General features: G+C 42.4%; 1 protein-coding gene across 3 annotated transcripts in view; it reads right to left on the bottom strand.

Moving 5' to 3' along the window:
- Positions 1-275: 275 nt before the first annotated feature.
- Positions 276-14252, bottom strand: part of LOC116613702 (mucin-2) — a 71160-nt gene continuing 57183 nt past the window's right edge. For all 3 annotated transcript variants that reach the window (XM_048731019.1, XM_048731020.1, XM_048731021.1), the window contains 8 exons: positions 12302-12496; positions 11524-11805; positions 10678-10817; positions 10030-10225; positions 9776-9805; positions 9595-9709; positions 9184-9284; positions 276-8577 (listed from right to left, as the gene is read on the bottom strand). In XM_048731019.1, coding sequence (XP_048586976.1) covers positions 1055-8577; positions 9184-9284; positions 9595-9709; positions 9776-9805; positions 10030-10225; positions 10678-10817; positions 11524-11805; positions 12302-12496 — 8582 coding nt within the window. In that variant the 3' untranslated portion in view covers positions 276-1054. The remainder of the gene's footprint in view (positions 8578-9183; positions 9285-9594; positions 9710-9775; positions 9806-10029; positions 10226-10677; positions 10818-11523; positions 11806-12301; positions 12497-14252) is intronic.

Genomic DNA, 14252 nt, shown 5'->3' with positions numbered 1-14252 from the left:
ATTCTCAAAACTCAGAGAATGTCTTCTTTGGTTGTTCTGTATTTCTTGAGGATTAAAGGCGTTGTGTGGAAATACAAAATGGAGTTTATTGAATGATCATGAGCGAACAAAATCTTCACGAACATCGACGAAAGTCAGAAGCGAAACTTCGTCTCGGCCTTCGACTTGGGTAAGTAGTTTCAAGACCTCGGTCACGGTATTTCACGATACGGACCTCCCAGCTGGTAAATAACATATATATCTTTGAAGAACCTCCATTCAATGAGGAGATATACTCTTCTTAAAGAACACTTTAATTTGTTTTCGATTCAATATTTGTAGATGCATATTTTTATATATGGTCAAGGAATTTAAAATATGTTTGGATGGAGAACCTCACTACAAGAAGAGAGGGTAAAATACAAAAGGCCCATCTGAAAAGCATATGGAAATAAAAAGGTAATAAGTGAAACCTTACAAACACCCATTAAGTACACGTAATATGAACTTAATTTTAGAATATTCAGCGAAAAACACAAATACTTATCCACTACTGTCCAACCCTTGGGTCTCTGCTTATCCACTACTGCCCCACTCTTGGGTCTCTACTTATTACTACTAATAATGAGACCTACTCTACTACTAATGCTCCATACTTGGGTCACTACTTATCCACTACTGCCCCACTCTTGGGTCTCTACTTATCCACTACTGCACCACTCTTGGGTCTCTACTGATTACTACTAATAATGAGACCTACTCTACTACTAATGCTCCATACTTGGGTCACTACTTATCCACTACTGCCCCACCTTGGGTCTCTACTTATCCACTACTGCCCCACTCTTGGGTCTCTACTTATTACTACTAATAATGAGACCTACTCTACTACTAATGCTCCATACTTGGGTCACTACTTATCCACTACTGCCCCACCCTTGGGTCTCTATTTATCCACTACTGCCCCACCCTTGGGTCTCTTCTTATCCACTACTGCTCCATACTTGGGTCACTATCCCCTACTACCCCACCCTTGGAATGTTTCCTCAATCCAAACATGTACACATACATCCACTTATTCTGTATCTTCATTTGCATGCCCTGAGCTCGCGTCTTCACTGGTTGTACTAGACGGTACTTTAGGTATGTCACTGTGTTCATCAGAGACGCTTTCTCCGAGTGTACCAGTACGTGTTTCCTGTGATGGCTCTGTGGCGCCACTATCTCTGCATGTACGAAAATGTGTTTCAACTAATGTCAGAAGAGTGTAACTCTCTCTGCTTGTTCCGGTCAGTGTTTCACCTGATGGCACCATGGTGTCACTATCTCTTCTTGTACCAGCCAGTGTTTTATCTAATGTCACTGTGGTGTCACTATCTATGCTTGTACCAGCCAGTGTTTTGTCTAATGTCACTGTGGTGCCACTATCTCTGCTTGTACCAGCCAGTGTTTTATCTAATGTTACTGTGGTGCCACTTTCTCTGCTTTTACCAGCCACTGTTTCATCTACTGTCACTGTGGTGCCACTATCTCTGCTTGTACCAGCCAGTGTTTCATCTAATGTTACTGTGGTGCCACTATCTCTGCTTGTACCAGCCAGTGTTTCATCTACTGTTACTGTAGTGCCACTTTCTCTGCTTTTACCAGCCACTGTTTCATCTAATGTTACTGTGGTGCCACTATCTCTGCTTGTACCAGCAAGTGATTCACCTGTTGGCGCTGTGGTGTCACAATCTCTGCTTGTATCAGTTAGTCGTTTAGTTGATGGTGCCGGCGCTTCGCTATCTCTGTTTATACAAGAAAATGTTCCATCTGATGTCAGAAGGAAATCACTATCTCTGCTAGTACCAGCCAGTGTTTCACCTGAGAGCACTGTAATCTCAATATCTCTGCTTGTACCAATCAGTGTATTATCTGATGCAAGTTGGGTGTCACTATCTATGTTTGTATCAGTTAGTGTTATATCTGATGTGAGAAGGGTGTCACTATCTCTGCCTGGACCAGTAACTGTCTCATCTGATGGCACTGGGGCATCTCTCTCTTTGTTTGTACCAGTACGTGATTCACCTGATCGCATTAGGGTGTCACTTTCTGCGCTTGTACCAGCAAGCCTTTCATCTGATGCCAGTGGGGTGCCACTATCTTTCCTTGTATTAAGTGGCTCGTGTAATGCAAGTGGAGGATCGCTATCACTGAAGAGCTCTTCCGAAAATACGTCTGCTACCCCAGACACACCTTCCCGGTACATACCTGTTTTGTACAAAAGCTGTATTGCTACATCAGAGGTGATGCTAGGAATACCTGCTGCCTCGGACTCGGAAATTGTTCCCGCAGTAGAGGTTTGCTCCGCAATTGATGTCGTCTTAATTGTAGGTGATGACACCGTTGTGTTGAACGACGTTGTAACGGTAGACATGGCTGACGTTATAGCTGTAGATATTTTCTTCGCCATAGATCTCCATCTTTGTTGAGGCAGGGGTACACCTGGTGATATTCGACCAGATGGATCTGGCAGTGAATCTGTAGAAATATGTTCAAAGATGCCGTAGATCTTGCCAAGAAAGGGATCCATTGCCGACGATGGAGTGGATGTGGTGGGCGAATGAACAGATGAGAGGAGGGATGTGGAAGCTGGTGAATCTTCTTTGGCTTGCAGCTGTGATTCCAAAAAGTTCATATCTATAATATGGCTACCATCTTGCCCTTGTAGCCTTCGTACATTCAATGGCGATGACTGCAAGTCCATGGGTAATGGTATAGCTGTTGATGTCCGTATGGCCGCTGAGGACGGTATACGAGTAAGAGTATCACCTGATGGCACTATAGACTCATTATCTCTGCTTGTACCAATCAGTGTGTCACCTGATTGCACTATAGGCTCACTATCTCTGCTTGTACCAATCAATGTTTCACCTGATGGCATATTATCATCTAATATCAGTTGAATGTTCCTATTTCTGCTTGTACCAGCAAGTGATTCACCTGTTGGCGCTGTGGTGTCACAATCTCTGCTTGTACCAGTTAGTCTTTTAGTTGATGGCGCCGGTGCGTCGCTATCTCTGTTTATACAAGAAAAGGTTCCATCTGATGTCAGAAGGAAATCACTATCTCTGCTTGTACCAGCCAGTGTTTCACCTGAGAGCACTGTAATCTCACTATCTCTGCTTGTACCAATCAGTGTATTATCTGATGCAAGTTGGGTGTCACTATCTATGTTTGTATCAGTTAGTGTTATATCTGATGTGAGAAGGGTGTCACTATCTCTGCCTGGACCAGTAACTGTCTCATCTGATGGCACTGGGGCATCTCTCTCTTTGTTTGTACCAGTACGTAATTCACCTGATCGCACTAGGGTGTCACTTTCTGCGCTTGTACCAGCAAGCCTTTCATCTGATGCCAGTGGGGTGCCACTATCTTTCCTTGTATTAAGTGGCTCGTGTAATGCAAGTGGAGGATCGCTATCACTGAAGAGCTCTTCCGAAAATACGTCTGCTACCCCAGACACACCTTCCCGGTACATACCTGTTTTGTACAAAAGCTGTATTGCTACATCAGAGGTGATGCTAGGAATACCTGCTGCCTCGGACTCGGAAATTGTTCCCGCAGTAGAGGTTTGCTCCGCAATTGATGTCGTCTTAATTGTAGGTGATGACACCGTTGTGTTGAACGACGTTGTAACGGTAGACATGGCTGACGTTATAGCTGTAGATATTTTCTTCGCCATAGATCTCCATCTTTGTTGAGGCAGGGGTACACCTGGTGATATTCGACCAGATGGATCTGGCAGTTTATCTGTAGTAATATGTTCAAAGATGCCGTAGATCTTGCCAAGAAAGGGATCCATTGCCGACGATGGAGTGGATGTGGTGGGCGAATGAACAGATGAGAGGAGGGATGTGGAAGCTGGTGAATCTTCTTTGGCTTGCAGCTGTGATTCCAAAAAGTTCATATCTATAATATGGCTACCATCTTGCTCTTGTAGCCTTCGTACATTCAATGGCGATGACTGCAAGTCCATGGGTAATGGTATAGCTGTTGATGTTCGTATGGCCGTTGAGAACGGTATAGCCGCTGATGTTCGCATTGTCATGGGTGAGGGAACAGCTGATATCTGCCTGGCCATAGGTGATGGTATGGCTGTTGATGTCTGCCTGGCCATAGGTGATGGTATGGCTGTTGATGTCTGCATGGCCATGGGTGATGGTATAGCTGTTGATGTCTGCATGGCCATGGGTGACGGTATAGCTGTTGATGTCTGCATGGCCATAGGTGAAGTTATCACTGCTGATATCTGCCTGGACATAGGTAATGGTATAGCAGTCGATGTCTGCCTGGTCGTGGGTGACGGCATAGCTGTTGATGTCTCCATAGCCATGGGTGACGGTATAGCTGTTGACGTCTGCCTGACCATGGGTGATGGTATAGCTGCTAATGTCTGCCAGGTCATAGGTGTTGGTATAGCTGTTGATGTCCCCCTGGTCGTGGGTGACGGTATAGCTGTTGATGTCTCCATAGCCATGGGTGACGGTATAGCTGTTGACGTCTGCCTGACCATGGGTGATGGTATGGCTGTTGACGTCTGCCTGGCCATAGGTGATTGTATGGCTGTTGACGTCTGCCAGGTCATAGGTGATGGTATAGCTGTTGATGTCCGTCTGGTCGTGGGTGACTGTATAGCTGCTGATGTCTCCCTAGCTATAGGTGATGGTATAGCTGTTGATGTCTGCCTTGCCGTGGGTGACGGTAAAGCTATTAATGTCTCCCTTGCCATAGGTAACGGTATAACTGTAGATGTCTGGATTGACATTGGTGACGGAATAGCAGCAGATGTCTGTCTGGCTATAGGTGAAGGTATAGCTGTTGACGTCGTTATGGCCATAGGTGATGGTATAGCTGTTGATGTCTGCCTGGCCATAGGTGATGGTATAGCTGTTGATGTCTGCCTGGTCATGGGTGACGATATAGCTGTTGACGTCTGCATGGCCTTTGGTGATGGTATAGCTCCTGATGTCTGGATAGTCATTGAGGACGGAATAGCAACAGATGTCTGTCTGCCCATAGGTGAAGGTAGAGCTTTCGATGTCTGCCTGGTCATAGGTAACGGTATAGCTGTTGATGTCTCCATAGCCATTGGTGACGGTTTAGCTGTTAACGTCTGCATGGCCATTGGTGTTGGTATAGCTGCTGAAGTCTGGATAGTCATTGGTGACGGAATAGCAGATGTCTGTCTGGACATAGGTGAAGGTATAGCTGTCGACGTCGGTATGGCCATAGGTGATGGTATAGCTGTTGATGTCTGCCTGGCCATGGGTGACAGTATAGCTGTTGATGTCTGCCTGGCCATAGGTGATGGTATATCTTTCGATGTCTGCCTGGTCATGGGTGACGGTATAGCTGTTGACGTCTGCATGGCCTTTGGTGATGGTATAGCTCCTGATGTCTGGATAGTCATTGGGGACGGAATAGCAGCAGATGTCTGTCTGCCCATAGGTGATGGTATAGCTGTTGATGTCTGCCTGGCCATGGGTGACGGTATAGCTGTTGATGTCTGCCTGGCCATAGGTGATGGTATATCTGTCGATGTCTGCCTGGTCATGGGTGACGGTATAGCTGTTGACGTCTGCATGGCCTTTGGTGATGGTATAGCTCCTGATGTCTGGATAGTCATTGGGGACGGAATAGCAGCAGATGTCTGTCTGCCCATACGTGAAGGTATAGCTGTCGACGCCAGTATGGCCATAGGTGATGGTATAGCTGTTGATGTCTGCCTGGTCATAGGTAACGGTATAGCTGTTGATGTCTCCATAGCCATGGGTGATGGTATAGCTGTTGACGTCTGCATGGCCATTGGCGATGGTATAGCTCCTGATGTCTGGATAGTCATTGGTGACGGAATAGCAGATGTCTGTCTGGACTTAGGTGAAGGTATAGCTGTCGACGTCGGTATGGCCATAGGTGATGGTATAGCTGTTGATGTCTGCCTGGCCATGGGTGACAGTATAGCTGTTGATATCTCCATAGCAAAGGGTGATGGTAAAGCTGTTGACGTCTGCATGGCCATTAGCGATGGTATAGCTCCTGATGTCTGGATAGTCATTGGTGACGGAATAGCAGCAGATGTCTGTCTGGATATAGGTGAAGGTATAGCTGTCGACGTCGGTATGGCCATAAGTGATGGTATATCTGTCGATGTCTGCCTGGTCATAGGTAACGTTATAGTTGTTGATGTCTCCATAGCCATGGGTGATGGTATAGCTGTTGACGTCTGCATGGCCATTGGCGATGGTATAGCTCTTGATGTCTGGATAGTCATTGGTGACGGAATAACAGCAGATGTCTGTCTGTTCATAGATGAAGGTATATCTGTCGATGTCTGCCTGGTCATGGGTGACGGTATAGCTGTTGACGTCTGCATGGCCACTGGCGATGGTATAGCTCCTGATGTCTGGATAGTCATTGGTGACGGAATAGCAGATGTCTGTCTGGACTTAGGTGAAGGTATAGCTGTCGACGTCGGTATGGCCATAGGTGATGGTATAGCTGTTGATGTCTGCCTGGCCATGGGTGACAGTATAGCTGTTGATATCTCCATAGCAAAGGGTGATGGTAAAGCTGTTGACGTCTGCATGGCCATTAGCGATGGTATAGCTCCTGATTTCTGGATAGTCATTGGTGACGGAATAGCAGCAGATGTCTGTCTGGATATAGGTGAAGGTATAGCTGTCGACGTCGGTATGGCCATAGGTGATGGTATATCTGTCGATGTCTGCCTGGTCATAGGTAACGGTATAGCTGTTGATGTCTCCATAGCCATGGGTGATGGTATAGCTGTTAACGTCTGCATGGCCATTGGTGATGTTATAGCTCCTGATGTCTGGATAGTCATTGGTGACGGAATAACAGCAGATGTCTGTCTGGTCATAGGTGAAGGTATAGCTGTCGACGTCGGTATGGCCATAGGTGATGGTATAGCTGTTGATGTCTGCCTGGTCATAGGTAACGTTATAGTTGTTGATGTCTCCATAGCCATGGGTGATGGTATAGCTGTTGACGTCTGCATGGCCATTGGCGATGGTATAGCTCTTGATGTCTGGATAGTCATTGGTGACGGAATAACAGCAGATGTCTGTCTGTTCATAGGTGAAGGTATATCTGTCGATGTCTGCCTGGTCATGGGTGACGGTATAGCTGTTGACGTCTGCATGGCCTTTGGTGATGGTATAGCTCCTGATGTCTGGATAGTCATTGGGGACGGAATAGCAGCAGATGTCTGTCTGCCCATAGGTGAAGGTATAGCTGTTGATGCCAGTATAGCCATGGGTGATGGTATAGCTGTTGATGTCTGCCTGGTCATAGGTAACGGTATAGCTGTTGATGTCTCCATAGCCATGGGTGATGGTATAGCTGTTGACGTCTGCATGGCCTTTGGTGATGGTAAAGCTCCTGATGTCTGGATAGTCATTGGTGACGGAATAACAGCAGATGTCTGTCTGGTCATAGTTGAAGGTATAGCTGTCGGCGTCGGTATGGCCATAGGTGATGGTATAGCTGTTGATGTCTGCCTGGTCATAGCAGCTGACATCCACTTGTCTTTCAAAGATTCTGAAGCTCTAGATGTCCACATTGAGGTAGGAGATGGTATAGCTGTTGATGCCTGCTTTGCAATAGGCGATGGTATAGCTGTTGATGCCTGCCTAGCAATGGGCGATGGTGTAGCTGCTGATGTCTGCCTGGCCATGGATGACGGTACAGCTGCAGATGTCTTCCTGGCCGTGGGTGACGGTATAGCTGTTGTTGTCTGCATGACCATAGGTGACGATATTGCTGTTGATTTATGCATCGCTATAGGTGATGGTATAGCTGCTGATGTCTGCATAGCTATAGGTGACGAAATAGCTGTTGATGTCTGCATGGCCATGGGTGAAGGTATTGCTGTCGATGGCTGCACAGCAATGGATGACGGTATATCTTTTAATGTCTGTCTGGCCATAGGTGATGGTTTATCTTTTAATGTCTGCCTAGCCATAGGTGATGGTATATCTTTTAATGTCTGTCTGGCCATAGGTGATGGTATATCTTTTAATGTCTGTCTGGCCATAGGTGATGGTATATCTTTTAATGTCTGCCTAGCCATGGGTGGTGGTATATCTTTTAATGTCTGCCTAGCCATGGGTGGTGGTATATCTTTTAATGTCTGCCTAGCCATGGGTGGTGGTATATCTTTTAATGTCTGCCAAGCCATGGGTGGTGGTATATCTTTTAATGTCTGCCTAGCCATGGGTGGTGGTATAGCTTTTAATGTCTGCCTAGCCATGGGTGGTGGTATAGCAGCCGGTGCCCAGTCGGTCCTGGGTGGTGGTACATGTGGCAGTGTTTGTCTGACATTTTCTGAATGTAAACTTGTTGAAATGTCAGCCGTCTGTAATTTTGTGGATCTTGCCATTGTTTCTTGTCCCTTTATGTATTCCATATCAATCGTATGGCTGGATGTGCCAGGTGAATGCTGGGATCTAGGAAGTGTTGATGGATGAAGATGTTTCGGCAAATCGACATCGCTTGTATCGTGCGCCTTTTCGTCTTCTGGTATTTCCCAGCCATCTAAAAATTGAAAATATGGTCAGCGGACTATTATCTAGAAAAGTCTTGTGTCTTGTCTTGTGTTTTACTGCGGCTTGTAAGGTCCCGATAGTTCATGTGGCTACAGCATTAGACAATTCAAATCAATGTTGTGATGATAAAATCATTACACAGAACAATTACAGAGTTGAGTCATTGCCCAAGAGACTACAGAGAAAAGAAAAAATCAGCATCTGCATCATTGTGTAACGCACTGGATAGGACAGGGGGAGGGGAGCGAAGTTGCAAGATGGAGAATAGGGAGACGAACATTCAAGATGGGAATAGGGAGACGAATATGCAAGATGGAGAATAGGGAGACGAACATGCAGGATGGAGAATGGGGAGGCGAAGTTGCAAGATGGAGAATAGGGGGGCGAAGTTGCAAGATGAAGAATAGGGAGACGAAGTTGCGAGAACAGTGATGCTTGCAAGATGCAGAATGGAAAGACGAACTTGCAAGATGGAGAATAGTTATTTTTTTCAGAACAATTGACGGCTTGACATGGTAGCAAGAAAGCGCCACCAAAATTCGGTAAAACCACACTAAGCAATACGCTATAAAAACTGTATTGATATGATACACACCCATTTCCCTCTTCTTTTTCTTGAGTCCGGTAGGCAAGTCTTGATCATAGTAGAACCACACATACTGTTGCTTTTCTATGGAAACTCTGGCAAGTTTTTTCCTATAAACAATTAAATAAAAATCAGTACACTTAAAAAAATATGTTAATCATCAGTTAAAATAATGCGAACAATTACGTCGAAACCCCTCTTTTACATATTGTATGATATGGTTTACTTAGAGTACCCCTCTGTATGTAAACCTATACATTCATCTATACATTCACCCTGTTGTCTGATACATACTGACGATTTACTTATTAATTCTCCGTTGTATAGATATTGACTGTCTACTTAAAGTACCCGTCTCCGTTTAGACCTCTATACATTCGCCCTGTCGTCTGATACGTACTAACGGTTTATTGTACTTACTCTTCCCTGTGTAGTTTACACGCGTATAAAACTGTGCCGAGAGTAATGACCAATAATGCCAGGAACATAGCGTAGCCACTCTTTCTCAAAATGACAATCGAAGAATCCGATGTCGCTGGAATCAAAATAAGTCTATTGTGATTATGGCGTTGATATAGGATTTGGATGGGTTCGCATCTACCTTTTATGGCTGCCGCTGTTGTCTTTGACTCTATGGAGTAGAAAAAAAAATCGTAAGATAAATTTTGAGCAATATCCATCACTGGGGGTAAAAAAATGCTGTATCAGGAAATTAATAGGTCTGCAGCAATAGTTTTGGTGCCTTAAAAAACGTAAACATGTCAGTCATGTGTGGTATTTCCATTGAAGTCTTGAATTCTCCAAAGGAAAAAAAAAAAATATATATATAGTGTTAGGTGTTCTTTTATGTACTACCGTAGATATAAATATGAACGCCTCGGACTGTACATCCATTCTTGTTGCAAGCTTTCACTTCATAGCTGCCACCGTCCGCATAGCTGTAAGGAGGCTGAAGAACCAATTGTGTACGGTCCTTGGAAGCGTTAACCTTGGGGCCAAAAGAGAGCCATGACCCATCCTTCATCCATTGCTTCGTCATCGGCTCCTGGCCCTACGGACGTTCAGCGTCGATCAACAGAAAACCCAGGGGAATTTTGACATTTAATCTAGCGTTTTTCGTCATTCATTGCTTTGTTATTGGCTCCTAGCTCTACGTACGGGTTATATTATTGGCGTGTTATATGATCAGCACAAACCCCAGGGAAGCCACTATGTCGAATTACAGTGCTGCAGCAGGCCTCGAATTATTCAGCGGAAGGGGAGGGGGGGAGGGAGGGGCAGGATGCAGAAATATGAAGTAAATATTGGCGGAGTGGGGGGGGGGGGGGGGGGGGGCACAGCCACACTCCTACTTGTCATTTCCTTATAATTTTTGAAAATAATATAAAATCAAACTGAGAACATCCAGTAGCTACATACATGTCGTATACAGTATGCGTGTACTGTTGCTGGTGGTAGAAAAAAAGAATGTTTTCAAAACCCTTCGCTTCAGCGATACATCACCTTGAAAGCGACAGTTATTCGCGTCTTGGTTTCTCTGCCTATACTGACGCGGATGGGGGATTTGTTTCTAACTATGACGAAAGGCTTGCTAGCTCGTACTAAATCTAGGGCACTTGGAACAGCACGGGATCGTGATCTCTCTGAAAATTAAACCATATTTAACAATTATTCGCCGTATTTAATGCAAATGCATGCAAATGAATAGTCGATTGTTTCAGGTTCATTTGCATTGAATACGGCTCATGGATAATATGGCGTTTGAACTTAGCCTAAGTGTTGCCATATTTACACACTTTTTTTATTCTTACACTCCATTCTAAAATATTACAGGTTTTGTGATGCTAACCCTTCTAACTTAGTTGATACACCTTCACTTATTTGTCAAACAAAAACTGGTAGTCGACTCTGCCATTTTTTGGTGACCTATATTTATACTCTGGTTAACGAACACGACTATTTGGGTAGCCAGATTTTGTTAGTTTGAGTTACTTATTCGTCCAAATTGGCGACCTTGATTGATTGATTGATTGATTGATTGACTGATTGATTGGATGATTGGTTGATTGGTTGATTGGTTGATTGGTTGATTGGTTGATTGGTTGATTGGTTGATTGATTGATTTTCACTCCCCTCAAAAATGGTCAGCCCTAAAAAGCAATATAAAAAATTAAAGCCGCATTGTCACCAGTTTATCATCCTCAAAGAAACTTCCAATAGACACACTGCTTTCACAATTTCGAAATATTTTCGCGGTCTCCGTTAAAACTTATCGGATATTGGCACGTAATCGACCGGAAGTGAACTTGTCACAATGCGGCTTTAATGAACAAGAGCAAAAAGACCTACTGAGGAGCTGTGTGATGTTAGCGACCTCTACGCGAGTATTTGTCCACCCGCCATGATCAAAGTTCGTGTACAGTTTGCAAAAGTATCGGCCAATATCATGGTACCCCAGCTGATAGATGGTATACTTGTGGCCTTCCTGGACGATCCGTTTACCGTCAGGTACAATATCATACACATCCTTGTCTCCTTGGTGTTCGTGTTCTAGAAAGAGGTTTTGCAAGTCTTTGGCGCCAAGGTGTTCACAGTTGATGTTCACGCTCTCGCCCAGTAATTTGTCTTTGTCTAAAGATATTTACAATGTACCAATTTCTGAATTAGAAAATACGCAGGGTGGACGCTTATGGTAAAAATACATTACAAATACTAAACAGAAACTTTGCAAACTTTGCATTTTCTTTTTAAGGTATAGGTGCTAATTTTTTTTCAAGACAATGGTTGTCATTTGAAGAAAAGTTCTAAAATGACAAACAAAAACAATATAAAATATCAACACTCATCAATATATGTTACATTTGCTGCCCGCTTGTTAAAGATTTGAGTGCTTTAGGAGCAACACAGTGGGTTGTAGGATTTCTGCACGAAGTCTTTACTAAATATCCTTCTATAATTTTTTGATTGCATCGAACATATTTTTGAGTCTCGCTGTTAAAACACTGAGTAACATTGAATATCTATTTATTCTTTCATGTTTGGAATTTTTTTTAAAATTCTAGCTCTAGAACAGTTTTTAAGCATTCTTCAAATTATCTAAACCCTCGCGCCATATCATCCTACTTACAAATTCTTTTTCTTTGGGTTGGAGCTTTTCCATCGTTGCAGTATCTCGTTTCAAGCTCACAATTGTTTTCCTGGAGAGATATCTTGTATTTCGTCGTCACGTTTTTAAATCGTATTTCAACATCACAGAAGTTTTCTTTATCATAACCGCTAGGACACCAGTTTCCCCATTCGCAAACAGCCTCGATGCAGTTACCTAAGATGGAAAACAATCCAAAACAATATAATGAAAACATGGTTAGAAAGGTAATTCTTCTCCAACCCCAGAAAACCTTACGTAAATATAATCATATAACACATTGCCAACGACATTTCAATATTCTATAGCTAGTGCATATTATTTTATAAACAATAGCCACTGACTTACACATTATTAAAAATATATAACCACTAATTTAAACATCATTAAAAAATCTATAGCCACTGACTTTACTCATCATTCAATAATTCAATAGCCACTGACTTACACATCATACGATAATCTATAGCCATATCATACTAACTTACATACATTCAATAATTCAATAGCCACTGACTTACACATCATACGATAATCTATAGCCACTGACTTTCGCATCATTCAATAATTCAATAGCCACTGACTTACACATTAAATAATTCAATAGCCACTGACTTTCATATCATTCAATAATCTATAGTCATTATACTAACTCACACATCATTCAATAATTCAATAGCCACTGACTTACACATCATTTAATAATTCATAGCCACTGACTTTACACATCATTCAATAATTCAATAGCCACTGACTTTCATATCATTCAATAATCTATAGTCATCATACTGACTCACACATGATTCAATAATTCAATAGCCACTGACTTTCATATCATTCAATAATCTATAGTCATCATACTGACTCACACATCATTTAATAATTCAATAGCCACTGACTAACACATCATGTAAAAATCTATAGCCACTGACTTTACTCATCATTCAATAATTCAATAGCCACTTACTTACACATCATACGATAATCTATAGCCATCATACTAGCTTACATACATTCAATGATTCAATAGCCACTAACTTACACATCATACCATAATCTATAGCCACTGTCTTTACACATCATTCAATAATTTAAGAGCCACTGACTTTCGCATCATTCAATAATTCAATAGCCACTGACTTACACATTAAATAATTCAATAGCCACTGACTTTCATATCATTCAATAATCTATAGTCATCATACTGACTCACACATCATTCAATAATTCAATAGCCACTGACTTTCATATCATTCAATAATCTATAGTCATCATACTGACTCACACATCATTTAATAATTCAATAGCCACTGACTAACACATCATTCAATAATTCAATAGCCACTGACTTACACATCATACGATAATCTATAGCCATCATACTAACTTACATACATTCAATAATTCAATAGCCACTAACTTACACATCATACGATAATCTATAGCCACTGGCTTTACACATCATTCAATAATTTAAAAGCCACTGACTTTCGCATCATTCAATAATTCAATAGCCACTGACTTACACATCATTTAATAATTCATAGCCACTGACTTTACAAATCATTCAATAATTCAATAGCCACTGACTTTCATATCATTCAATAATCTATAGTCATCATACTGACTCACACATCATTCAATAATTCAATAGCCACTGACTTTCATATCATTCAATAATCTATAGTCATCATACTGACTCACACATCATTTAATAATTCAATAGCCACTGACTAACACATCATTTAACAATTCATAGCCACTGACTGATGATTTCTAGCCACTGACTTTAACATTATTCAATAATTCAATAGCCACTGACTAACACATCATTCAATAATTCATAGACACTGACTTTCGCATCATTCAATTATTTATAGCCACTGACTTATGATTTCTAGCCACTGACTTTCACATTATTCAATAATTTAAA

The sequence above is a fragment of the Nematostella vectensis genome, chromosome 8 (genome assembly GCF_932526225.1).
Source record: "Nematostella vectensis chromosome 8, jaNemVect1.1, whole genome shotgun sequence".
Lineage (NCBI taxonomy): Eukaryota > Metazoa > Cnidaria > Anthozoa > Actiniaria > Edwardsiidae > Nematostella > Nematostella vectensis.
The sequence above is the reverse complement of the archived record's forward strand: the minus strand, read 5'-3'. Positions and strand labels throughout refer to the sequence as shown.